Consider the following 25,656-nt stretch of genomic DNA (forward strand, 5'->3'; position numbering starts at 1 on the left):
TAGCGGGTCCAGAATTTTCTTGGGTGATGGAGGATGAATGAAAGTAGGCGCCTTGGGTAGCTGTCCACACCAAAAATCAGCAGCAGAAACTGCTGCAGCAAGATTAAAGGGTTAACCATCCTTTAGTATGCTGCAATATATACCCTCTGCTGAACAATACCAAATAATGCGCATTTAAAACACATAAAGCACATTAATTCTGTTGATTTTTGGTGAGGGGAAAAGAAAAAGTGGCTGTATTTTTGAAATAACATGCCTGTCTAGAAACAGTTCACGAACTCTCAGCAAACCCATCAGTCTTGCTCTAACTCAGTATCAGACAGTAATTGCAGTCAGTTATGTTAGAAATTACTGCAAACAAATTTGCTGGAAGAGAAATTTAGTGTATTTGTTGTAACGTGTGTGTGGAGGAAGGGAGAGTTAATGCCCGAGAATACTGCAAACAGTAATTTGATGTTTTTCAGACTTCGTGAATTGGAGACTATTTGTCTTGCAGAGCCCTGCAGCTTCTCCCCGTTTTCCTTTAGAAGAAGAAATGGATTATTAAACACTAAAAGGTATTGTAGTCTTAGTTCTATATGTATACATATATACGGAAACTATTTATAGCAAAATAATGCAAATAGCACTGAAAAGTCAGATGGCAGAAAGCAAGCAAATGCAACAACCTCCATTGTCTGCCCTGCCTTCATTTACCTCCCTTCATGGGTGGGTTTGTGATGTGGGGATAATTTCTGATTATGTGACACTCTCTAATTATGGCCACACGGTCTTTTTCCTGCTGTCTCTCTCAGCGCCCAGACCGACAAGAGAGGGCAGCTCCTCTGGCTTTCTGACTCTTGCTCTTCACTTCTTTAGCTGCCTTCAGCAAGAAGACACAGCTGTTGACCCAACGTCAGGTGGAGCAGCCCAGGAGTGACCTGCCCACCACCACCAGCCCCTGAACGGTCTCACAGCCGAGCCGTGACTCATTTCACCTTCCCTGCCAAGTCATTTCCCGAACATTGAACTGTTTTGCTGTCCTTCACCTTTGTTGCTATTACCAAATACGACCTTTTAAGTGCTTTACTTATAAGATACGCAACTTTCGTATCACACGTGTGGTAGCAGCATATGATAGAGAATTTCGTTCGTATATTCTGTATCTTTACTGCTGCTTTGTTTTCAGAAGTAGCTGGTTGTCTGATTTCCTTGCTGTGCCAGAGAAGTTTTTCTCATGCTGTAGCTTTTTCTATCACCTAAGGAAGTATAGAAGTGAACTTGGATAAGCTGAATAGTAAAAAGTATCTCTCAGAAATAACCTTTCACATTAATAATACTTAAAATTGTAGAAATAAGAGAATGTCTAGGAAAAGGAAAGCAACTATTTGACTCTTTGTTGTGTGCATTATTAAGGTATAGCATGTAACTCAGTAGTAATTTACAGCACAAGACAGTAAGAAATGATGATTCTGTGAAACCACGTCTATATTCTAACATTGTCACACCAGAATTTTTTCATGAGTACAGAACCGCTTTCAATTAGAGCGACCAAGACATTTCATATTTCTATTGCTCTTTGTCTAAGAAGAACTTTTTTTTTCTGCTGACAGCTTCTAATAATATACACTCACATTTCTCAAAATAGATTATATTTTTCCTGTAACATAGTGTTATGGAATGAGTTTATTGTTAATGCTTACTAAGTGTTATTAGCCTTACTCTAAGTGGGACTAATAGCATCAGAGCTGCTCGGTCTTTCTCCTCACACCACAGGGAGTGAGTTCAGGGAACTGACTGCGTCTTCCTGTCTTGTTTTGCTCCCAAAAGATGTACAGAAAATGTCACTTCATATAGCAATAACCTTGGGCAAAGAAAGGTATTTCCCAATTGGCTTGTGAGACAAAAAGAAGACATTTTGAGCATCTAGGAAGAAACTGCTGGTGTTACCTAAGAGGAAGACGGCTTGACTGCTCCTTACATTTGTCTTGTACTGCTGGCTCCTGTCTCCCAGTTCTCTGCCCCTAGCCTGCAGAGTTGCCGGGGCTCCCCTGCTCCGGGCCAGCAAGTGCTGTGCCTGGTGCTCCCGGTGATGGGGTAGGAGAGAGGCTGAAGGCCACCATCTGCCATTATCTACTGCTGCAGGCTACCTCCACCGGTGACCAGATACATCTACCACAACATGACTGGATACAGTATTGTCCAACGCATAAGAAAATAATATATTGAACTGGAAAAGGAAACGTTTAATGAAAATCAGGGCACAAGGTAACGCCACTAATCTTAGTCTGAGCAGCTAGAATTTGAAAAAAGAGCAGACAAAAAAATTCAGTGTGTGAAGGGAGTTGCGTTTCACATCAGTATCCCAAAAGTCTGGGACGGTATCCCAGAATAACTCTTCCAGACCCTTCACAGCTCATCTGAATAAACAGGATGGGTTGTGTGAATGCCTGGAAGTGAAACGGGGCAGAGCAGGAAGAACAATGCAGGTCTAATACCACACATCTAATTTTATTCTACTGAAACCGTGCCCTTGGTTTACACGCTTGTGCCGCAGACTACCCCTTTTAAAGACATCAATCAGTGGTACTTTTGTGTAGTTTCTCAGGGACAGCATGTGCTCTTTAGTGGACTTACTATTATTTTTGATAACGTGCAGCTTACTTGAAGGATATTTTATTTTTGCCATAACACGAAAGATGAGATATAACTTTAATTCTAAAATAGCTAGGGTTTTTGTCCCACTCTTATCAGTACATGGTTGTTTTCACAGTAAAACATATGAATGCTTCTTTTACTTGTCTAACATTTCAGTAGTAAATACAAACCCTTAAATGCTCTGCAGCCAGCACGTGGGGAGGAAAACATCTGAGGATGCACCAATCAGCAAGATATGGATTGTGGGGAAGCTTTGTGCAAGAGCTACACAGTTAAAGTAAGTGAAGTGCTATATACCCACAGACAGCAGGTGGGCTTTTGGCTGTTATACTCTAGATGAAGTACTTAATAACATCTGTTATTATGGTATCCAAATATCATATGCCTATCTTATTTTTAGGTGTCACAAGACATCTGTGAAACTCGTAAGCCTCATTCTATTGATGGGGATCTGAAATATATTGGTGGCGGTGACCCTGCTAGGAACGGCGCTGATCAGAGCAGCCTCAAAACGAAAGTATCGTTTGGTCTTGGGGTCACCTCTGAGGTGACTGTTGGTACCTTTAGGGGCAATCCCAGTCTGCGTGTAGAGTTTACAGCAGGCTACAAGGCTGCAATTAGATCCTCAGCTATCAAGCTACCACATCTGCTCCCACAACGAGGACTTGGCTCCCTTTTCTGCCTGATGCTGTTTCTCTCAGGCTCCTTGGAGTCCTTCTGCCACCACTGAGCCTCAGGGCAAATGGGGTTTCTAAACAGCACGAATGCAGCACACCTTCAGCAGGTAAGGTGAATTATTGGCACCTGAGACGTGCTGGTCCTGAGGAGCCTCTGGAAACCAGAGCAATCAGATGTCCAGTTTAGCAAGGTTATTTTAGAAATAATTATGGAAATTAAGGATTTCTCCATGATTAAAAACAAAACAAAACAAAGCTATAGCAGAGGTGAGAACTGAAGCTGTGCCTCAAAAAACTCCACATTTGTGCCTTAGTCATCAGAATACCTTTGACTGCAATCTTACTATTGAAAACAAGCCTTCGTGGTCAACCGAGTGGTGCTAATGCAGCTGCTCCAGAAGGCCGAAGGGATGAGTAGGTATAGTTGGGATCACAGCTGGTGGTCTGTGTTTTCAGGGAGTTGAGATACTGGTTGTACAATTGGTAGCTGGACCACTATCCTCTCCCCTTGGGCTACTAAAGTGCATGTATTGGGTAGGCCAAAGACAAGTTACTAAGTCTTGGTGTGAACAAGACCATGTGTGGAAGGAAAGTGTGTGTCTTTAACGCATCACTGAGCACCTGAATGTTACTCTTGATCTGCAGTGACAATAGCAAAGAATTGCCTTGAAGTTTAGGATGTGTGAAGGTTCAGTAGTATGCACACATAAAAGTCCTTTGATGAAAGAAAGACTTTCTTTTTTCCTGGAACTTGCTTCTGGGTATTTGGGTAGTGGGAAAATTAGGTATTTTCCCACTAGCTGGAATTTAATTCTTCCTCTCCTTCATTATTAAGTCATGAAGATTGCCCAAGAGGTGGCTGTAGGGATTTTGGTATCATCAACAGATGAACACTCTACATATCATAGAATAGTTTAGGTTAGAAGGAACCTTAAAGATCATCCAGGTTAGAAGGAACCTTAAAGATCATCCAGTTCCACTCCCCTGCCCTGGCAGGGACACCTCCCACTAGACCAGCTTGCTCAAAGCCCCGTCCAGCCTGGCCTTGAACGCTTCCAGGGAAGTGGCATCCAACTTCCAGGGAAGGGGACATCCATATGTTCCCATATACCTGCAATTCAGTTTGTTGCATGAATCTTCTGCCATCATTAATTCCCTCTTCTGTTAATAGGGCAATGATAATCTTTACCATGGCAGCCTGATAGTGATGGGTTACTATTTAACAGCTCTGAAGTAGATGCCAGACAAAGTAGAGTATTCTTTTTCTCCCATACCCTGGGAAGATGGAGGTTTATCTGGTTATATATTTGATGACATTACACAAAGCAACTTTCTTACAGTTGCAGAACTCTGTATTTAGCTTTGCTGCCTTTCACATCCAAATGTCTCAGGCAAGACAGAAGGAGACAAAACTGTGCTAAACATCATAACATCTTCTCACAAATTATTTTGGCTATTCCAGTAGATTACTATTTATCTGCAACAATGCCTAAAACATAAGGATATTTGCAGGGTGTTAATTCCCATCAGACATATCGTCACCCATTGTCTGACTACCACTTTCCACGTCAGAGAGATTTTATGTTCTTGCTGTGTGTGATTTGCATTATGAATTACCGGCATCCACGCCGGGAGGCTGGCACGCAGCCAGCAGATAAGAGTTAAGCAATGTTGGCAAGAGGCCTCACTCAGAGGCTCAGTGCTTCTTGCGGTTCTTGAGAGACTGACTAAAGTTTTGCGGAACAGGCAGCCTGATCGTTACATTTTCTTGTTTTTCTCCTTCTTGAAAATGTCATAGCTGCTTTCTCATTTATCAAATTTAGTATCAAGTCCTGTCTTTCTTTTGCAATTTACTTAGCTGTTTCAAAACTTAGCTTAATGAGTGTCTTGCTTTATCATTAGAGGGTGATCTCAGGTTCTGTCTCTTCAATATTTGTCCTGCAAAAGGGCAAGTCCCCACCACCCCAATAACTTCTACAGTGTGCACCAGCAGTTTTCTCACGTGAAAGAGATTTTTATCAGAAGCTTTGTAGCTAAAAACATAGCAGGGAAAAAAATAGAGAGACAGAGGCTCTTGCTTATTATGCTGGCTTTATACATGTAATTCTTTTGGGTTTGAAAAAATTATAGTAACTTTAAAAGGGCATAATGATAGGCACTCAAAGTCACTCTCTGTTCAGGACTAGCCCTTTGGCTGGTACAAATGGATGTAGGTCCACTAATTTCAATTTACTTTGATGTATATGAGTTGAGATTTTGGCCTTTAACTTGTTACTCATAGAACAGTCCTGTCACTCAGATAAGGAGTGCTTGAGGCTGCAGATTAAATATTTCTATTTCTCCTCCTCCTAGTGCTGAATGATGAGGATTTCTCACTTTGTAGCTACCTGAAAGGTACATTTGTGCATACATCAGAAAGACACTGGGACAATTCAGAAAGTTTTTTCTGGATTTGGACTTTGCAGTTCATTTGTTGAGTTAGTCTTGTGCGATGGAAGTGAGACTTACTCCATCTCTTCCTGTGGGAAACGGTGGTGGCTGGTTTCATTCCTAATGCGTGGCTGGGGATTTGCTGTGCAGGAACTGAAATAGATAAATAGCGATGCATGAAACCAAACGTGAACTCCTCTGTGTGTGAATTACTTCCCAGAGGAGAACATCTCTCCTAGCTGTAGCTGTAGGTTAGAGTGATGATGGAGAATACACCTGAGCTCCTGCAAGAAAATATCACTAGCAGACAGTGAAGATTTTGCTGGAACAAATCTGCAGTGCACAAGACCGTGCTAGCAGAAGAGGGTTTTCTTGAGCAATTACTTCCTAAGTAATTGCTTTTTCCTGTAGAATGCACTGCAACCAGCCACACATAGGCTTTAAAAATACGAAGTTTTGAATTCATTGTTCCCGTTTTCCTGTGTTATGTCATTTAATAGCCCCCCATGACCACTGCTTGACGGCACAAGAGAATTACTGTATTTGTGGCAACAGCAGAATCACAGAATGGTAGGGATTGGAAGGGACCTCTGGAGATCACCTAGTCCAAGCCCCTGCCGCAGCAGGGTCACCCAGAGCAGGTTGCACAGGAACGCATCCAGGCGGGTTTTGAATGTCTCCAGAGACGGAGACTCCACCGCCTCTCTGGGCAGCCTGTGCCAGGGCTCTGCCACCCTCAAAGTATGGCCAAAGTAGGTTGTGTGGACAAGGTCCTCCTGCCAGCAACTGAGGAGCAGAGTGCTAAAGCAGGCTTTTCCCCTCTTACCATTCACACAAGGTAGTATGACGCATTACTGCCCGTGGATTGACCCTGAGATGCAGCTGTATCTGTTCAAGCCATGCTTAATAACCAAGGGGAAACTCCAGAATGGGTTAAATCCTGGTACTTTGTCAGCACCTGCAGACTGAACTCATCCAGAGAGACTGTCCCTTTTTTTGCAACAGCAACAAAAAAGGTAAGAAAGGAGAAGATGTTCACTCCTCCTTTGGAGCAGAACTTTGCTAACATTTTCTCTTGCTCAGTGTGATGGGTATTTGCAACGCAGTGTGGTCTGGAAAGAACTAAAGTAGGGCACGACACCTTTGACTAAATGGGTCCATGGCCGTTCTCCACCAGAGAAAAACATACTAGTTGCGAGGGCCCTGTATTGTTTGGGGCTAGGGAAAGAGGAGGCGGGTCCCTCATCTAGCCTGGTAGGCTGGGAAAGATACTTAGGATTTTACTCTCAGTCATGTGTGAAGTAACAGGTTTGGCGATGAAGAGCAACTATTCAAAACTCAAAGGAAAAAACAGATAAAACGCCAGAGTAACTAAGATAAACTGGCATGCTCTTCAGATGGGCTTGTTTTGCCTTCAAGCTTCAGATTCCCTTAGAAAAAAACCCAGAACTGCTCTTGTGTGGTCCAGCCCATGAGATCTGTGTGCCCAGCTATTCTCTGTGTGCCTCGAGCTGACAGAGTAGGATATTTTTGAATCCCCAGTGCTGCCCTCCTCCTGCCCTTATGATGGACCCAAAGCCCTGTCTTGCTCTTCTATGATGAAGTTGTTTTGACGTCTCCTTTCCAGTGACCAAGGGTGGTGTCTACTCTTTGTGGGGCTGTGCTACTAGGGAAGGGGGTGTTCCTACCTATGTTTGTGCTGATGACAACGTTCTTCCTAATTGCTCTTATTTCAGAATTTCTTCTAATCTTTTCAGTTATGATTACATATGATTATTAGACTAATTTGTTTCTATATAATCTCACAGCAAATTTTTCACTTTAATTATGTGTTGTTTCAAAGATTTCTTTCTCTAAAATTCAAGGCAGGATGTGTATTATCAATATTGTTGTTTCTATTTAATATGCAGGATGGATGATTTAGTTTCTTGAGGGTACTGTTTGGTTTATGTAAGTGTGTTTCTCTCCAACATAAGGCAGAGTGACACAAAGCTAAATCAGAAGCGGTTAAGTTGCAATGTTGGAAATTCAAAGCTTAGTCATATAAGTCTGTGTTATAACTCATACGCTGAGGGAGGTCAAACTGAGTTTCCAGAGACAGTCTTAGGTTAAATATTTCCCAGCCCTTGAATGCTTGATTTGGTAAACTCAAATTTTTAATTTTGACAGGCTTTTTTTTTTTTTTTAAGAGAACAACATATCCCAAGTCCCATCCTGAGGCATCTGCCTCTTCTTCCCCTTTTTACACTTTGCTCTGGCCTCTTTGCCCACCAGGTCCCAGCTCCTTGTCAAAGCCATTTCCCCTTCACAAGCACACTGGTTTCTGCTGCGTCTCCTGGTACAGCCAGTCCCCGTCTCTTCTCCTCCCTCAACACTTCCTTTTGGTCAGTGTGACCTCCCTGCTCCTCCACACACTCCTGCATTGGAAGTGGCTGGCAGAGACACTGGCAGACTCATAGGATGGTTAGAGTTGGAAGGGACCAAGGGTGGTTGCTTTCTTCTCTCCCCTCAGTCTTTTCGTTTCTCAACTCCCAGTCTCCAGTGAGATATTTCTCTGCTTACCATCAACCACAGACCCATTTCCCCAGTCTGGTTCTGGTCCTGTGGTCTGGCATAGCTTTTGTCTCTTGCTCCTTCCCTGCTGCGCCAAGCTCACCATGACCACGGGCAAGCAGCTTCCTTGGCATCCAGCGCTCTTGGCCCACAGCCACCCACAGGCAGGGAAGTGGGTCCTGCTGCTCTGCTGACCAGGTCTTTTGTGAAACCCTGTCACAGGAGACTGCGGAGGGTTTGAGCATCTCCATCAGAATGGCATCTCACTGCTCCAGCATGTCTGTACGGCACGCAGACTGCTTCTCCCATCAACATTTCTATTTATTTGATTTAGTACGATTTTCGCAGGGATGACAAAGAGCTCTCTCCCCAGGAAGAATGAGTCCTCGCAGGCTAGAAGCCCAGGTGGCTATAGATCTCTGAAAAGACTTCTGTCTTTATTTTTAGTGATCAATGTATTTTTTTCTAGCTTCAGTTTTAGAAATGGATCATCTGGTTTTGGCTTGGTTTTTTTGGGAGTTTGGAGTTGGTTGGGGTGGGTTTTTTTTGTTTGTTTTGTTTTGTTATTGGAGAGAGAATCTGTTACGAGAACTGTCTACATTCACAGTTAAAGTATGTAAAATTGAAACAACTTGTCAAAACATTTTGATTCTGCAAATGCAAGTCCAGGCTGTCTTATTCCTTGAGATGGGCTTCTGTGAATCCTAAATGCCACTTTAGTGCTTGCAGGGCCAAGTTGTAAAGTGAGACTAAGCTGGGCATTAAGCATGGTCTGAACAGATAACAAAATGATGGTTATTGCCCTTAGAGAAGTTGTGATTAAAACGTAAAATATACTAAATCAATGTAGATCGTTGAGGAGAATAAATTACACTTACAAGCTTTTAGGGTGCTGGGATCTTGCCTAGGAAAGTTTGATATTGCAGGACAGAAGCGTTTTAAAGATCAACACTTGACAATGTTTATTGTGAGTGTGAGGAATAACATGAGAGAAAGTAAAAAGGGTGCGTGTTCGGAAGAACAGCCCACAGGCAGTGGAGCCTGGCAGCGGTGGTTGATGGTCAGAGCTGACATTTCAGCGTTGATTGGAAGGTGATAGGTGAAAAGCCCTGAAAGTGCAAACACGGGAACTTGATTTATTGACCACAAGAGAAAGAGTCAGTGGAGGGATGCACGTCACTAAAAATCCACACACACCCCCCTGCCCCGGTGCTGGTGCAGAACCGACTACGCTCACACCATCCCATCCCCAGCAATTCCTGTCCAAAGCGGTCTCAGAGGCTTCCGTTGCTGCAGTGCCGGATTCTTTCCAAGGCAGCCTACCACTAGCTTTTCCAGGAGAAGCTTTTTATTAATGCTTATCCTGAGCCTCCCTTGCTACAATTTAAGTTCATTACTGCTGCCATATACAGCTTCAAGGTGGAGCAGCGTGGCACTCCTGGGTCATCTTCAACTTCTAATCTGTGGATCGTTTCCTGCTGAACTGCTGTCAGCCTCTCGCTCTGCACCCTCTGTCTGTGCAGCAGATTATTTCTGATTAAATACAGAATTTTGCATTTGCTGTGGAGTAAATTGCAGTTACTTTTCATATTTTTCTATATTAATACAGCTCACACAATCAGTAATGAGAGAAGTTGCTCAATTTTTACTTCATAATGAAAATTACTTTCATTTATGTGCATTCATATTGGAGAGTAAATCCGGTGATTCGCTGCAAAGTGGATTAAAGCAGTATTTGAACTACAGATGCTTTTCCTGACAGTTGCGTACATGTAAAACAGAAGCAGTACTTTCATGAAAGTCCTTGTCGCTTGCCCATTGAAGCAAATGGGATAAATGGGAGGCTTTCCATTGATTTCAGACTGATTTTCAACATATTAGCTCATACCCTAAGTATGCCACAGTGCTCAAAAGGTGTTTTTCCTTTTATTTGTGTACGTTGCATAACAAGGACAAGCGTTAGTCAGACAGGACAAGATATTTTTCCCTGTTAAGGTCCCAATGCATAGTGGGAAAATGGCACTTCTGTTTATATAATTTTTAAAATTATTTCAGCTTTTTTCTTTCTTCCCCCCCCCCCTCCAGAAAATATCACAGCTTGGAAGTTTTTTTAATTAGGGATTCAGCTGGGGATGCATTAAATAAATGTGGTGTGCAACAGTTTACAACAGACCGGACTTAAGTTTTTGATCTCAGATGGCTCGATGGACTTCACATGCCGTCGTTACCGCTAATGTCTAACCCTGACATTTATTTAAAAAAAGCCCGTCACAGAAAAAGTGATAAGCTGTGAGTGATTCTTCCTCCCTGATCCCTTAATCCACCCTTAATTCTGAAACCATCGTTTAGGAAGACAGACTTTTAACTCTTCGAAAGGCTTGCACTGTTCAGATTCATAAAGTTTGGGGAAATCATTAAAAATGAACACTAATCTCATTGCCATGAAGTTGAACAGGCAGATTTCTAAATAGGAGATGAATTCCATATTGAAAATGGCCACACTACACAGAACTGGGGGAAATGCGGCACTGTTACAGTGAGTACAAGACCAAACAGGCTTTCTAATAACTAATTAAATAAAACTGTTATACAAATGATGTGCTCATATGCCCCTTTCTGCACTCAACAGAACAGAACAGGCTGCACTGTATCTCCTGTCTTCTTCCATTGTCTTGTAGGTACACGTACTTTCATAATTATGGGAACGGATATCTCAGTTGTCTTAAGTCTATTCTGCAATTGCAGCTGTGATGGAAAAGAAGTTTCCTTCTTCTTATCCCCTGTCTGGTGTATTACTGTTATGTCATTATTATTACTACTGCTACTACCACCAGAGTTTATATTCTGGTAGCAGCAAGGATTTTTAATCACAGAACTATATATTTAATCTTCCCCAAAGGAACAGGGGAAGGGACAAAATACAAAATAAATGCAGGAAGGAACAAGACTATGGTCTAAAATGGAATACTATGCAGTTTATTAATTTTGATTTATAAAAATATAAATATGTATCTAAGGATTTGCCTCAGATAAAAGATATTCCAAAATAATACAGTAAAAATGGACTTCACTGATATTTTCAGATATAAAAAGTAAAAAAAAATTTTGTACTTGATGAGTAAAGTGCAAACCATTTAAAATATTGTTAAAAATAACTGGAGCTATTCTATAATTGCTCAAATGCAGCTACCAGCTGAAGATTAAGCTCATATTTGCTCTGTAATACATGTTATAATGTTATGTATACTGTTACTGGTGGTAGTGTAGTTGTCTGTGATGTCAATGCAGTAACATCTTCAGCCAGCTTATGGCTTTCTGTAGAGAAACCCGACTACTGATACCTTGCCAAAAAGTTTTTCTTTCAAGTCACTGATAATTGAGAAGACAGGTTAGAGCACTTGGTATAAAATTCTGATATCACGTGTCGTGCGTTTGGATGGATAACACAAAAAAAAAAAAAGCAAACCTGAGGATAAATAAGCAGTCGACTAATTTACTTTAATAAATAATTAGCTTAGTCTGTGAGTGCCATATCAGTGCAACACATATTCATTTTTAATGCCATTTGAAATAAGTTGTGACATCAAAATGAAGACGGAACCAAGAACCATTAGGTTAAACTACTCCTGACTGGAAACCTGTTGAAATATGAGGACTTTTCTTTGAATGATACCCAGCTCAAGGGAAATCCACAGGGAATAAATTGTGAAAAAACTTCTAAAGCCTTTTGCCTGAAGTATTTCCCAACAATCACATAAATCACAGGGTTAATGCAACTGTTGGTGGTAGCCAGGGTATAACCAAACTGCTCACCAAAGTTGACCAGTTCCCCCCAGAAGCAGCCTTTGATCACTTCTGTCTGGTATAATATATTGAGGAACACAAAAAACTGGTAAGGCGTCCAGCACAAGAGAAACATCAGTACCACCGCGAAGATCAACCTGGTAGCCTTCGTGCCTTTGTGCTCCTTGCGGCTCTTTGTTCTGAGTGCTTTTCGTTCTCTTGCGTTTTTTTGTAGGGAGCGAATGGTGGAGAAATTCAGGAAGGTGATTGCTGCCGATGGCAATGCAAACCCCACCGTGTTGAATACCAGCCTTTCGGCTGTTGCCCACGATTGGGTGGGGAAGTCAAAAACGCACGCTGAAATATTCCACATGGGAAAGTGTTTCACAGTCCGAAACGTAAAGGTTGGGATGCTGTGAAGGATGCCGATGAACCAGGTGAGCAAGCAGATCCCTTTGGCCATGGTTTTGCTCCGTATCCCTCTGTGGTTCAAGGTGTGGACAAAAGTCAAGTAGCGATCCACACTGACTGCCACCAGCAGGTAGATGCTGGTGTACATGTTTAGGCTGATGGATGCGCTGGTGCTGCGACAAAGGAAGCTGCCAAACGGCCAGTTAAATTCATTCCTGATGTTCTCTGCCCAGAAAGGGAGGCAGGTGAGGAAGATAAGATCAGCAACAGCTAGGTTCATAAGGTAGATTTCAGCTACCTTCAGGGGGCTCTTGTGCAGTGAGTAAGTGAAGAGAACAAAGATATTTCCAAGCATTCCAATAACGCAGACGGTGTCTATATACTTGGGCACTATATAGTACACAATTTCCCACCAGTCATTCAAGTCTGGGCAAACAGTTGAGTTGCTCTTGTTTTCACTCTGGTTTGAGGAGGAAACTTTCAGTAGAGGAGTTTCAGTCATGTTTGGTTTTGTTTTTTTTTTAAATTCTGCTGTGAACGGCAGATGTCTTTGAAATGAGACAAAGGGCCTGCAAAAAAGAAGCATAAAATTCCTAAAGTTGTCTCCCATCAGTGGTGTAAAAAACATTTAACTGCTGGAATTTGTTTGTTAGTGCTCACTGATTATTACAGGATAGATCAATCTATGTTTCATATGTGCAACGGTGAAAAGTTCCCAGTATTGTCAAGGATGGAACTTCCTCCACATCCTATGAAATCTCCTCTCTTTGCTGCCATTGTTTAAACTGGCACAGAGGAAGGAAAGTGCCAATTTAGTGTAAGTAGTCCTGTATGTCTCCTCCAGACTGATGGCAGAAACAGATGTAGCTGACTGTCAGCTCCCTGAGAGCAGCAGGAGTCATGCTGGTGACCCAAAGCCAGTTTGCAGCCTCCCCTGCCCTTTCTTTTACTCTTATTTTCCGTGCTATGCATAACTTTAGCAGGATGATGCCTGTTTCCCAGAGCTGGGAATGCTACTCACTCTCTGAGTCCATCCCTTGTTTGCTTAACTTTGCATTCTTTTGTTCCCTCTCAGATCCTCCCATCCTGAACTTTGGGTTCAAAATTACCATTAGATTAGACGGCTTATTGCCCTCAAATGTCAGCAGTTGTACTAATAAAGCACTGACTCCTCCAAAAAACTGCTGTGCTCAAAACCTTGCCTGGAGGGAAGGTCTCTGCAGCTCCAGGTTCACAGCGCTCTTCTCCAGTCCAAATATTTCATTTGGGTTCAGCTGGAGAGAGGGAACCCCAGCATCCAAAGCATTTATGCTTTTATAGCATTGGCAATACCTTTATTTCTCTCTGGTAAATCTGTGAGAGATTGGGCAGGAATGAGAACACGGGTAGAATGTTATCGTCCCGCAAAAATCCAGTGGGTTGCCAGAGCTGCCTCCTGCGGTGACTTTATTCTCCTGGTGTTGTCGTGGTCAACCATAGTGCCCGGGTCTTGTTTTTTACAGGCGTTCAGTCTCAAAATCATTGTGGTAGGCAAGACGTTACTGAGCCTGTGGTGACAGCTAACATTTCAGTATTTCATATCTAAGTGAAGCATGCCAATCATAAAAAAGAATGCGTTTTTGAAAAAAATCAATATTTTGCAATCAGTCATCCTGACTGTTAACTTTCTGCTACGGCTATTTAACTCTGCTCTCTCAACTTCTGTATTTTTGCACCAAGGAGACAGCTAAGGATGGAGTTTCGAAGAGAGCGTTTAGGGCCATCGTTCGTCTCTTTTACATACAGGTACAGCCTTTAGCGATGTCTGTATCTGCGCAGCTCACAATACTTATCTCTGTGATGCCTCTAGGAATTAGTTAAGTACTAATATTCCACATCACAGAATTCGGTAGCTAAGGCACAGAACATTTTTCATCACTGCAGAATTAAGTGAGCAGCCAAGTTTTATCTGAGCTCGTAAACTCACTCAAGCTGGCAGTCTTGTCAGGGAACTGGGCTACAACTCCAAATTACGCAGCTCTGGCTTGAACATCTTCCCTCACAGTAGTCTGAATTTTATCTAGTTCACTGACTGTCTCGTGCAAACTAAGATAACTTGAGAGGATCTAAGACTGCAGAGAAGATATATAGAGCAAATAAATGGCTGATTAGCATCAAAGAGGCTGTGTGAGAGACAACAGGAATCTAGTGTTTTATAGCAGGGGGCTGGCTAAGGTGTGAGAGTAACTGAAGAAAATCTGTAACACTAGATGTCGAAAATAATGTAGAATAAAGATAACAGTTAAACATTCCCTTTTGTAAACAGAATTATTACTTTTACTAAATATAGAGGAAAAAAGAAGTGCTTATTTTCCTTGCTTGACCATTTTCTCATGATTTCTTGCTAGCAGTTTATGCTAGTCACTTTGCACACTGTGGATGTGATCTCTGGGCTGGAGCCATTAATTCATTCATTGTGGGCTAAATGAAAAACTTCAGGAAAATTTACTTTCCATTGCAACTTAGGTTTTAGCTGCAGCTAAATCTGACTTCTTGTCCGGCTAGCAATAGTACATGAAGTTTCTGTAGAGTTTGTCATCGGGAAAATTCCTTCAGAGTCTACTAGCCAGCGTCCGAGCACTATCACAAGCCACAAGCCTTTTATAAACTTAGAGCTCCAGATGTCTTCTTGACAGAAAATGCAATTCATTTTCAGTTGCTTAATTTCATTTCTTCTTCAAAAGCAATTTTCTTCCATAAGTATTTTTAAGTATTTAGTGCTAATGGACAATTAGCCACATGAATGGTTTTCAATTTATGTACTTAACACATTCTGGTCATCTTTTATGAAAATAATGAGATATTTTTCCTACTTTGAACTCATTTCTGATTAACTTCCATGTACAGTGAATCTATCACCGTTATTACTATTAATATGTATTACCCAGTTAGGATCATGTATTCTGGAAATACTAAATAAATACATCTTGAGCTTTGGGAACAATCTTAAAAGTAAAGATTACTTTGCAAGAGAAAATTTTGCAAACAGCTAAGTATGTTCCACTATAAAGAAATTTTGTACAATGAATCACATTCTTACACATAAAGAGAACTAATCCCGACCCTCAGAGTTAGTTTCACGGTGAAAAGGAAAGGGAAACTCTTGCTAGACTGCACGGATCAGAACTGAGAACACAAAAGATTATTCTTTTTATATAAAAAATATATGTGAAATCATTTTAAGAAAGATAAGACATTAAAACCAGATAGACATACCTGCTCCTTGTCGTTCCTTGCAATTTAGGCAAAGTTTCAAATTCAGAAACAGTTGGTAACTAGCAGCACAGAGGTTACTGAGAGAACGCAGAGATGCATCCGGAGGCTCAACTGAGTGACCAAGTGCTGCCTGAGTGTTTTGTTGGCCATGTACGATATGTGTGATGTTACATTTTGGAAGAAAGCCCCAGGATTTTTATTTATTTATTTTTTTACCTCTCCAAATGTTGGGTGTAGTAAAGCCATATGCCGTGACTCTTGTCCTCCCACGACCACTAATTAAAGCTTTCAAGTACAGGTCCTTGACAATTAGAAGTTCCTTTGTGTGATTAACTACGTCCGTAACAATAACAAATTTATCAACATCTCTGAACTGCCCTTTTAGTGCCAATGCACACAAAGACAAACTTTGAACTACATTTTTGTTGTTGTGGGAACTCCTTCCTCTGCCAGCCGCCGTGAGGACCACGCCAAGGAGCTGGGGTTAAAGCAGAACGGGTGTATGGGACGGGCTGCTGAAGCTGGGACACACTAAACCCCCTGTCACCCTTCCACCATTTTTGAAAACCGATGTCTTTTGCATCCCACTCTAGGTGTCCAAGGCCTGGGTCTCTGTGAACATTACTTCTCAGCAGCACACGATGACTGCTGTATTTTCTCAGGCTTGAATTACATGTTACCTAAAAAATCTTAATAGCCTACAGGAGATCAATCTCTAAATAACACATCCCACGCTGACTCATTAAGGTAAGTGCAATACAACAGGAGATCTCCGTCATGGACTTTCCAGAACTTCCTCTTTGCTTACGTTAGTGAATTTCTGCGTTTAAGTATTTTTTCCATAAAGAAGAACATTTGAGCAATAAACAGAAAAGTCTGGAATTCATTCTAGCTTGGACGTGAATCTCTAGGAGCCGCCAACATCTACATTTTCTTACAGACTCTGAATAGGAAACGGCAGCTGTCTCTAAAATTTAAATGATAAATAACATAGTCTTACGAAACTCATCACTTCAAAATGGGGTCAAAATATCAGTTTGCCAATCCAAATCTTCTTTGTAAATCTAGTTTCTTATTTTCTGTTGTTTTTCATTGCCATCTTTAGGACTTTTTTCAGCAACGGAGAGAGATTCAAAACTGGGAGTCTATACATTTGGTGGAAATAATAGTGAAACGAACAAGCACTGCTGTAGCTCCAACTCCTAAATAACTTAGAACAAGTCACATAAGAAGCTGTAACTTTTTACAAAAAGGGGATTTAGCATATCATTTCTTTGTGACTTGGGACTTTGTTTCAACTTGTAGAAAACATATAATGATTTGGTTGCATTTTACAGTTTGCACAGATGTTACGGACCACAAATTAAAGGAATGTGAAGGATTAAGTTTAAAAACATCTGTATTAGAGTCAACAGTTGAAAGGTTTTGCTGTGTACACATAATTAAAATGTATCTCTGTATTGCTGCCTTCAACTCAGGATATTCGCAGCACATTAGTTTATGTTTTAAGCTTATATGATCTTCAGCCACACTGTCTGTGTTGACTTACCTGCAAAAAGTACACATTCTCTAGAGCTGCATAGGGATTTACAAATGCTAACTGGGCCTCTCTGATCAGAAACATTAAACAAATATGTTGATGAAGGAGAAGGTAAGACTGTTTTCTCAATTATTGCATTCACTATGTGGTAGACAAATGGCAGAAATCCAGAAGGTCTCCATAGTTTTGGTTCTTGGTCCAAGAGTCCAGCCATTAAAACTCTTCCTCTTAATGTAGTTGGAGCCGTTAATGATCTGAACAAATTATCTTTTGGGGACAGTATGATTTAACGGTTTGACTTTCTTTATTGAAACAGTTTGCAAATCAACATGGTTATCTGCTATAGCTGTTCATCAGCCCTGGAACAGAAGAAAGGTTTTTTGATGTGACCTGATGATGTAAAATTCTTTCTTTGTTCAGCTTGGTTGGATTTCTTTACATATTCTGTAGACAGTGGTTGCTAAGGAGAGCTTAAACCCTGGTGCAGTGCTTTACAGTTACCAATAAACGATCCTGGTAGCATCACCATGCAGTAATACTCAAGCCCTACTAACTACAGCTTACAGAGGCTGAAACAGCAAAATATGGAAGGAGCCATTATAGACTGGAAACCCACAATGTGCTGATGGAAGAACGGAGTGAAAGGATGATTCAGCAGCTAAAGTGCTGCTTGGGGGTTTGGGAGACCTGGACTGAGATCCTGACTTCTCCACAGAAACCCTACCTTAAAAAAGAGCAACCTTGTGCTGTCCACAAACAGCCACCAGCTCTTTGTGCTAACAGCAGTTAAGTTACTTCTGCATTTCAGGTGAAGCCAATAATCAACCAGAAAAAACAGACAGTGAAAAGGTGAGAATTATCCCTGCCCGTACCTCCTGCAGGCCAGAAACGTCAACCGGCTGTTGATATCCTTGCTGTTCCTCTGGCAAAGGTCCCCAGCCACCTCCACCGGACCGAATGCGGAGTCAGACGTTTGCTGGATAAAGTCTAAATAAAAGAGGCAGCAGCTTCAGGTAAGAGGGAAGATGGGAGCAGCTGAGGGAGGGGGACAGGATAAAGAGGAATAGAAAAGTGATGTGATTACAGTTTGCCATCTCCATCTCCGAGATCCTCAGGGCTATGTCTGCCCTCATCTTCCCAAGAACGCTTCCCATGTTTTGCCTAGTTTCTGCGAGAATGAGGCAGAGCCCAGTGTCTGAGCGGGATTGTGAGCTGCCAGTAGATAAGATGTAGCTTGGATATTATTTCTTGGGTTTTTTTGGTACCCGTGTAAATGGTACATGCCGATACTGCACAATGTGTGATCGTGCTGGGAAGTGGGCAAGAATGTGAATTAAACAGTCTGTGAGCCGACACTGTGCATTCTGGGGGCTGCAGAGAGAGAGAAGCTACTGCAAAGATTTCCGCATCCTTAGCTGTCTTAATTCAGATTTCACCTTCCAAAGGGACTGAGGGTGGTCAGCACCACTCAGAAATGGGCTCTGAAAAGAAAGCTGACCCAAAGCTTTGAAAGTAGGTAATATTCTGTGGTTTCAGCTCACTTTCCTTAGGTACAACAGGAACTGAAAGAAAGCACCTGTAACAGTTACATTTCTGACAAGGCACTCCTGAGTAACAGGGAATCATAGAATGTGTTGGGTTGGAAGGGACCTTTAAAGGCCATCTAGTCCAGCCCCCCTGCAGTAAGCAGGGACATCTTTAACTAGATCAGGTTGCTCAGAGTCTCATCAAACCTGGCCTTGAATGTCTCCAGGGATGGGGCCTCCACCACCTCTCTGGGCAACCTGGGCCAGTGTTTCACCACTCTCATTGCAAAGCACTTCCTAATGTCTAATCTAAACCTGCCCTGCTTTAGTTTAAAGCCATTGCCCCTTGTCCTATCACTACATGCCCTTGCAAACAGCCCCTCACCAGCTTTCTTATAGGCCCCCTTCAGGTACTGGAAGGCTGCTATAAGGTCTCCCTTATGTGGGCTAGAGAAGAAAATACCAGAAAATCTCATTTCTTTAAGTAGTTTATTTTCTGTTTTACATGCTTTCTGCATAGCAAAATAATGTGTCTATATATTTACATGATTTAAATTAATGTCATATTAATATAATAACATTTTTATATTTCACTTCTCAGTACCAAATACTCAAAAATCTCTTCTATGGCCTCAACAAACTTTGTATGGAGTTCCTTTTATTTAATGGTTGCATGAACAGCATGCTGCTCACTGGAGATAACCCCAGAGATAACAGAAAGCCTTGCAGTGCTTCATCATAAGTGTCTTCAGCAATATAAAGAATGAACAATAGAAGTATTAATGACATAGGATTATACTGGATTATTAAAGAAAACCTATGGGAATTGTCCATAAATCATCTGCAGTGATCTACATTCCATTTGCGCATTTCTAGAGCATTTTGGATTGCAATTATTTGAAGGTTTAATACAAATTTCCCATCTTAAATGGAACTTCATTGCTCCATTCAAGCTCTGATGAATGAAGACCATGCAGTAGCAGTCTGACTTACGTCACTTATGTCACCAAACTCCATTACCCTTGGTGGTTTTAAGGCGGTAACCATAAGCGCTTTGAAAAGAACAAAGGCTCTGTTAGTTTTAGAAGACTTTAGATCATCTCCAACTCAGTTTTCGATCGAGGTTCCTAGAGGTAAAAGCGCATACTGACAATTCAGTACACTGTGAGTTTATCTTCTGTGTAAACTCAACTTAGATCTCAAACCCAGTCCAACTGGGGAAAAGCTATCTTGCATTAAAATCACTCAGATTAACTCTACAAATAAAATGTAGGTATTATTAGAGTCTGAAAAGGCCATTTGTGAATGCTTTGAACTTTCAAGACTCCTGTTAGCTTTAGTCGGATTTTTAAGGCAGTTAGGTGATGCCCTCTTTCATTTTCTCAGTTTCTTCTACTTGTGAGATTATACCAGTTGTGCTGAGCTTTTATGTTTCCATTAAATAACATTACAAATATTAATTATGTTTTGTGAATATTAAAACCTAAGTCTCTGAGCTGAAGTGTAGGTATGAATGTAAAGCACATTCACTCACTCAAAAGGAGTAAGTGTATGCTTTTACCCCAATGCAGAAGGGGGAAAGAATCTCCTGCTACAAAGAAAACTCAGCTAACTTCACGCAGCTGACTGCAGCCTTTTTTCTGCTACTGATTTACCTTTTTTGAGCTATTTTCCATACATACAAGCTGATGCAAACCTGGAACTCGCAGGGTCAGAGCAGTTGCAAAAAGGCACAGCTTGTCAATCAATCAATCAATCAAACCAGTTTTGGATGACTGAACAGAGAAAGTAAAAGCCCCAAAGATAGCCACGCCTAAAAATCCATCTGAATAATAGTCCTACAGGATTACTTTACCAGAACTTACTCAAATACAAGCCCCTCCAACCAAAAATCTAATCTTATAAACTGTGTGGGTACCATAAGTACCCACATAAGTACCAATCCTGACTATATATATATATATATATATATATATATATATATAGCACATTTTATACTGGGGGTCTATTCAGAGAACTGTATATACATGTATGTACACCATAGAAATGCAAACATTTCAAATGATACATGCATCAAATATTATTCTGCCATGAAAACGTAACTATGCTACAAAGTAGTATTCAATCATGACGTGTCCAATAACATCAGAAGCAGGTCCCTGTAACGAGTTTCTATCAAGATCAAACCATTGGTTTCACACAAATGACAAATACTACCACACGTTTATTCTGTGGACCAGTAGCAAACGGATATTATTGGAGACTGATATGTTAGAAAGCTTTTTTCCTGCAATGAACAAATTGTGCTACTGTGGTAAAGGGACAACAGACTTTTTCCTTGTGTATTCACTTGAAATGGAAGTTTTTAAAGTGTCCAGGGAGTTTTCCATCTGCACAGACTGTGATTTTCTGCACCTCTTTGGGAACAAGTCCTTGTAGAATTCCACAGCCTTCTTCTGGAAGTGCTTCCCCACAATTACATACAGGACTGGGTTCAGGCAGCTGTTACTATAGGCACAGTACGTCGCTACCTGGGTCAATATGTCATTAATTTCTTCCAGGCATTTGAAAGTGGGTACGAGGTAACAGATCGTGTCGATGAACGTGCTGATCTGGAATGGAAGCCAGCAAACGATGAACAGCAAGAGCACGGCAAGGACCAGCACGGTGGCTTTCCTCTCCGTCTGGACTAACTTCAGCTTTTGCAGCTCACTACTTTGTAGGGCTTTGATGATTTGCACGGTGCAATAGGTAATTACACAGAGGGGGATCACAAAGCCCACAATATTCAGCAAGCAGTTGTTTATGGGCTCCCAGTAGCTGTCTGGGTAAACAAGACCGCAGGCTGTGATGTTGTATTCTTCGTAATACTTTAAATTCCGGAACACCATTGCAGGTGAACATATGAGCAACGCGCACATCCAGACTACAAAGCTATTCCATTTGGCACAGGCAGTTCGTCGCATCCGTCCAAGAGACATGGTTTTCACCAAGGCCAGATAGCGGTCGATGCTCACTAGTGTCAGGAAATAAATGCTAGAATAAAAGTTCATGTTACTCATTATGTTGACAGCTTTACAGAGGAACAGGCCAAAAGGCCATTGAAAATTATTAGAAATATTAATGGCCCAGAAAGGTAAAGTACAGACTAACAATAGGTCAGCAAGTGCCATGTTTGCTAAGTAAATTTCGGCCACTGTGCAGCGACTCTTGTGGAAACACAGGACGATGAGGACAAAGGAATTTTCTATTCCTCCCAGAATAAATATAAACCAGAGGAATCCGGGCTGGAAATCCTGTAGCCATTGCCATGCATCTGGATTAATGCATTTATATGGATTTGTCTGATGTACTCCTGAATTATTGTGGAAATTCGCTGGAGTGACTGTGAGCTCCTGGGTGGCCGTGGTGTTGTAAAGCTGTGTAACATTTTCGGTTGTGATGGAAACCATTTCTATGCAGAGAAAAACAAAAAGATGACATGAGATTGCTACATCTGGCTCATTGCTGCAAAAGATACAATAAGAAAAGCTGGCTCTGCTTTTCCCCACTGTCCTAAAAAGTGCAGCTTCGAACAGGCTTACAATTCTCTGGGTTGCTGTCTTGTAGACACCCCAAATACTTGCAGAGAGTTTTGCAGACTTAACTGCGTGGACAAATTCTAAGTGGGTGAAATCGAGGGAATAAGGCAACAGCAGGCGTTGTAACCAACAGGTCAACTGAAGAGGACATTTACCAGCCTTTATTCACTAGAGGCAAGCTGTGGCAAGTCTTTTTTAATTCCTTGAGGAGGTTGGTGGTGACTTTCTTTTCTTATCTTTGTGTATCGGTAGCCATTGTCTCCTAAAGGACGGATGGGCCTCCTGAGTCTCGTGTCGCTCTTTGTGAAGCTGCTCGTCCTGTGGCATGTCCCTCAACATTTTAAACCCTCCCCTGCAAAGCCAGAGTTGGGTGGAATTCAGTGATGTTTCCTCCCCCCCACAACACTGTATTTTTTCCTAGATGTTACGACTGTCACAGCAGACATTTAGTTTGCAGCTCTAGCTTGCGCTGAGAAAGCTGCAGGCGCAAGCATCCCTGTTTGCAAGCAGTCTGCCTTTCTCGGCTCCTCAAGGGCATCACCTGTGTATTTCTGTCTCTGTGTTACTGTCCCCTTCCACCAGCAAGTCATGGTACCACCTTTGTGAGGGAACCTGGTTTTAATAGGCCTGCCTTGGGTGGGCTGGCAGTTTGGCAAAGATGGTGGCCATCATGTAAGGAAGGACCCCCCCTGCAGTCAGGCCGCAGTGGGGCAATTTGGGTCCAAGAGCACAGTCTGAAAACCAGGTGCTGTACCGTATATATTCCACGAGTCAGAACAGCTTGGGGTCTTACAGGGAGCTACTTACAGGCATAAATGCCAGTAATGTTTAAATGTTACTAAGCCCAAGCAGAAGTTGAGCGTCCAGCATCCACTCAGTGCTGTTAAAATGTTAACTGTGGTTTTGGTTGTTGTGCTCCGAGAGGATGAATGCTGAGACATTATTCAAATAAAAGACTGGCTTCCCAGATCTGTTTATATAATTCTCTGGACCGGGTGACAGAAATACTGTTTGTCTTTTTTCAGCTCTTTAAAATACCACTGTTTATATTATGGTTTGATTGGAAGCTTTTCAGATGTGTTTTTAATTAAGACATTTGTCTGATTCAGCTGGTAACTTGGCAGTAAAAAGGGGACACATTTGTAATTACTGAAAGGATGAGGTTCTCATTTGTACTCTGGTTACAGGTTTTGTTGGTTGATAAGTGTCAGTGCTCGATATGCATATAGACATTTGGCTGTTGGATGCAGAATTACTGAAAAATGGTGGTCATACTTTGTGTACCTAGTTTTAATAAAGCACTGTAGTGCCTGAGAACCAAAAGCAAAGATGAAAACCACATTTTACTAAGTACAGTAAAGGCAGTAACAAAGGAGACTCTCTCTCTATACTGTAAAATTTATAACAGAGGTGACAGCCAGGACAGGTCAACTGGATAAAACAGGCAAGCAGGACTAAGAACCTCGAAAGACAAGGCAACATAAAAATGGGCTAATGGGCAGAAAACAAAATGACAGCAAGGCACATTTCCAATCCTTTGTAACTTGAGCGAAGGGGAGTATTTGCATAGGGCTGGGTAACAGCATAAATATTCTCATTCTCCAAGTTCATCCTCTCAAAACTTCAACTTTTCAAGCCCATATCTAATTGCAGGAACACATGTCCATCCTCTATCCTGCCTCTGCATTAACCTTATTGTTGTTAGAACCACCCCAATCTTGAGACACCCGTATCCTTTTGATTTCCGAACGTTTTCAACCAGCATCTGGGGAATGGGTTGGTGGAGCCTCTTTATTACATAGCATTGCAAGTTGTAGACACCAGTCCAGGGACCTATGCTTTTGGTGACACTGGTTATCTGGAGCTCTTAGGACTGGTGGATATGGATTTAGCTGTTCTATACTGAAAGCAAATGCCATTCACAACGCATGCTATGCACGTTGCTCTGATTTATGTCCTCTTTTCATCTCCCAGGTGCACGCAACTACTGTAGGTTGTAAATGCTTCGGTTAGAAATCTTATTTTTGTTTGAGCCCTTGCAGGCATAGCAGAGCACCTGCACCTGCAGTGCATTTTTCTGCTACTTTATTTGTTCATATTTCAGCACAATGGAATACAGGACAATACCCAAAGCCTCACTGAAACCCAGATGTGCCTGATCTATTGTTTCTGCTTTATCCATTAGGACAGATTGCGTTAGTCTGACACAACTTTATTCTTGACAAGCTTATATTGGCAGTTCCTTATCACTTTGTTATTCTTTATTATCCTACATATGTGGATATACTGATTATTTAATATTTTGCTGTCATGTTTTCCAGGTGTGTAAATAAGATCGACAAGTTTGTAAATCCCTGGGTCCTGACATCTGTGCCTTTTAAAGATAGGTATTACGTTTTGCCCTCTCTGGGCTTCTGAAATGTCCCCGTTCTCCTTGGTTTCACAGACATCAAAACTGACAGCAAAGATTTCCTCTCCTAACTCCTGAACCATGCCAGGGTGGGTTATATATGACCCTGTCACTTTGCATACCTCCATACATTCTTTAATTTGTTCTTTCCCAATTCACATAAATGCAATTGTTCAAATCAATCATCTTAAATATCAGATCACAGTCTTCATTTCTGAGGGCTAACACAGAGTCCTCATTGAACTTTTCATCACTCTCTGAGTTACTGGTTCCTTTTTTCCTTCTGGTAACAGGCCTAGACTTTCCTCTATTATCCTCTTTACTTTTGATATATTTATAGAAACTTTTTATATTACCCCCTATGTCCCCTATTAACTGCAACTCATTTTTATCCTGATGTTTTTGATATCTTTGACGTTCTGAGTTCTTAAATAATACCTTAGATAACCATACTTTTCTGTAATTAATCTCCCTATAGTGAAGCCTGGCATCAAGGTGCTGGTATTCATAAATACCTAAATATCTCAAAGCCCAACATTTGCGGCTGCGAGAGATGCCACTAACAAATTGCAAACAGCAGTTTCAAGTCTCCCTGTGTATGCTGGCACTTTAGATTGTAAAAACACATAGGAAGTGAAATACTAATGGATGATCAACAAAAGGTCATCTGAGAACAGAGTTCTGTTGGGCAATGCAATTAGCAGAAGCTGTTTCTTCTGCCTGTAGCAGGCTGTGAAGCAGAAGAAAGAATTTTAAGTGCATTATTTTATGCTTTGAGGTTGAATGTATGCATATATTTAATAAGATGTTCACTAGTAATTCAGAGAGTGGTTATAAAGGCTATGTTGGTAAT

At 41.5% G+C, this 25,656-nt stretch overlaps 2 protein-coding genes and 1 long non-coding RNA gene across 6 annotated transcripts in view; 1 reads left to right on the forward strand and 2 right to left on the reverse strand.

The window, feature by feature from the left end:
• Positions 1–428: 428 nt before the first annotated feature.
• Positions 429–23,712, forward strand: LOC141742253 (uncharacterized). 2 transcript variants are annotated; one of them, XR_012586643.1, is made up of 4 exons: positions 429–557; positions 12,316–12,517; positions 18,095–18,299; positions 21,374–23,712. It is a non-coding gene; the product is annotated as an uncharacterized LOC141742253 (long non-coding RNA). The 2 variants fall into 2 exon arrangements; XR_012586644.1 differs by lacking the exons at positions 429–557; positions 12,316–12,517 and adding an exon at positions 16,360–16,493.
• BDKRB1 (bradykinin receptor B1) overlaps positions 11,533–25,656 on the reverse strand; it is a 40,809-nt gene continuing 26,685 nt past the window's right edge. Inside the window, exons 3-4 of one of the 2 annotated variants that reach the window (XM_074584075.1) lie at positions 18,159–18,273; positions 11,533–13,060 (exon numbers count right to left, since the gene is read on the reverse strand). In XM_074584075.1, coding sequence (XP_074440176.1) covers positions 11,908–13,060; positions 18,159–18,273 — 1,268 coding nt within the window. In that variant the 3' untranslated portion in view covers positions 11,533–11,907. Of the gene's footprint in view, positions 13,061–15,746; positions 15,801–18,158; positions 18,274–25,656 lie in introns of those variants that run through there. The other variant, XM_074584076.1, reaches the window with a different exon arrangement.
• The window catches only part of BDKRB2 (bradykinin receptor B2), a 32,950-nt gene continuing 26,660 nt past the window's right edge, over positions 19,367–25,656 (reverse strand). For both annotated transcript variants that reach the window (XM_074584079.1, XM_074584077.1), the window contains exon 2: positions 19,367–22,266. In XM_074584079.1, coding sequence (XP_074440180.1) covers positions 21,119–22,264 — 1,146 coding nt within the window. In that variant the 5' untranslated portion in view covers positions 22,265–22,266 and the 3' untranslated portion in view covers positions 19,367–21,118. The remainder of the gene's footprint in view (positions 22,267–25,656) is intronic.

The sequence above is a fragment of the Larus michahellis genome, chromosome 4, assembly GCF_964199755.1.
Source record: "Larus michahellis chromosome 4, bLarMic1.1, whole genome shotgun sequence".
Classification (NCBI taxonomy): domain Eukaryota; kingdom Metazoa; phylum Chordata; class Aves; order Charadriiformes; family Laridae; genus Larus; species Larus michahellis.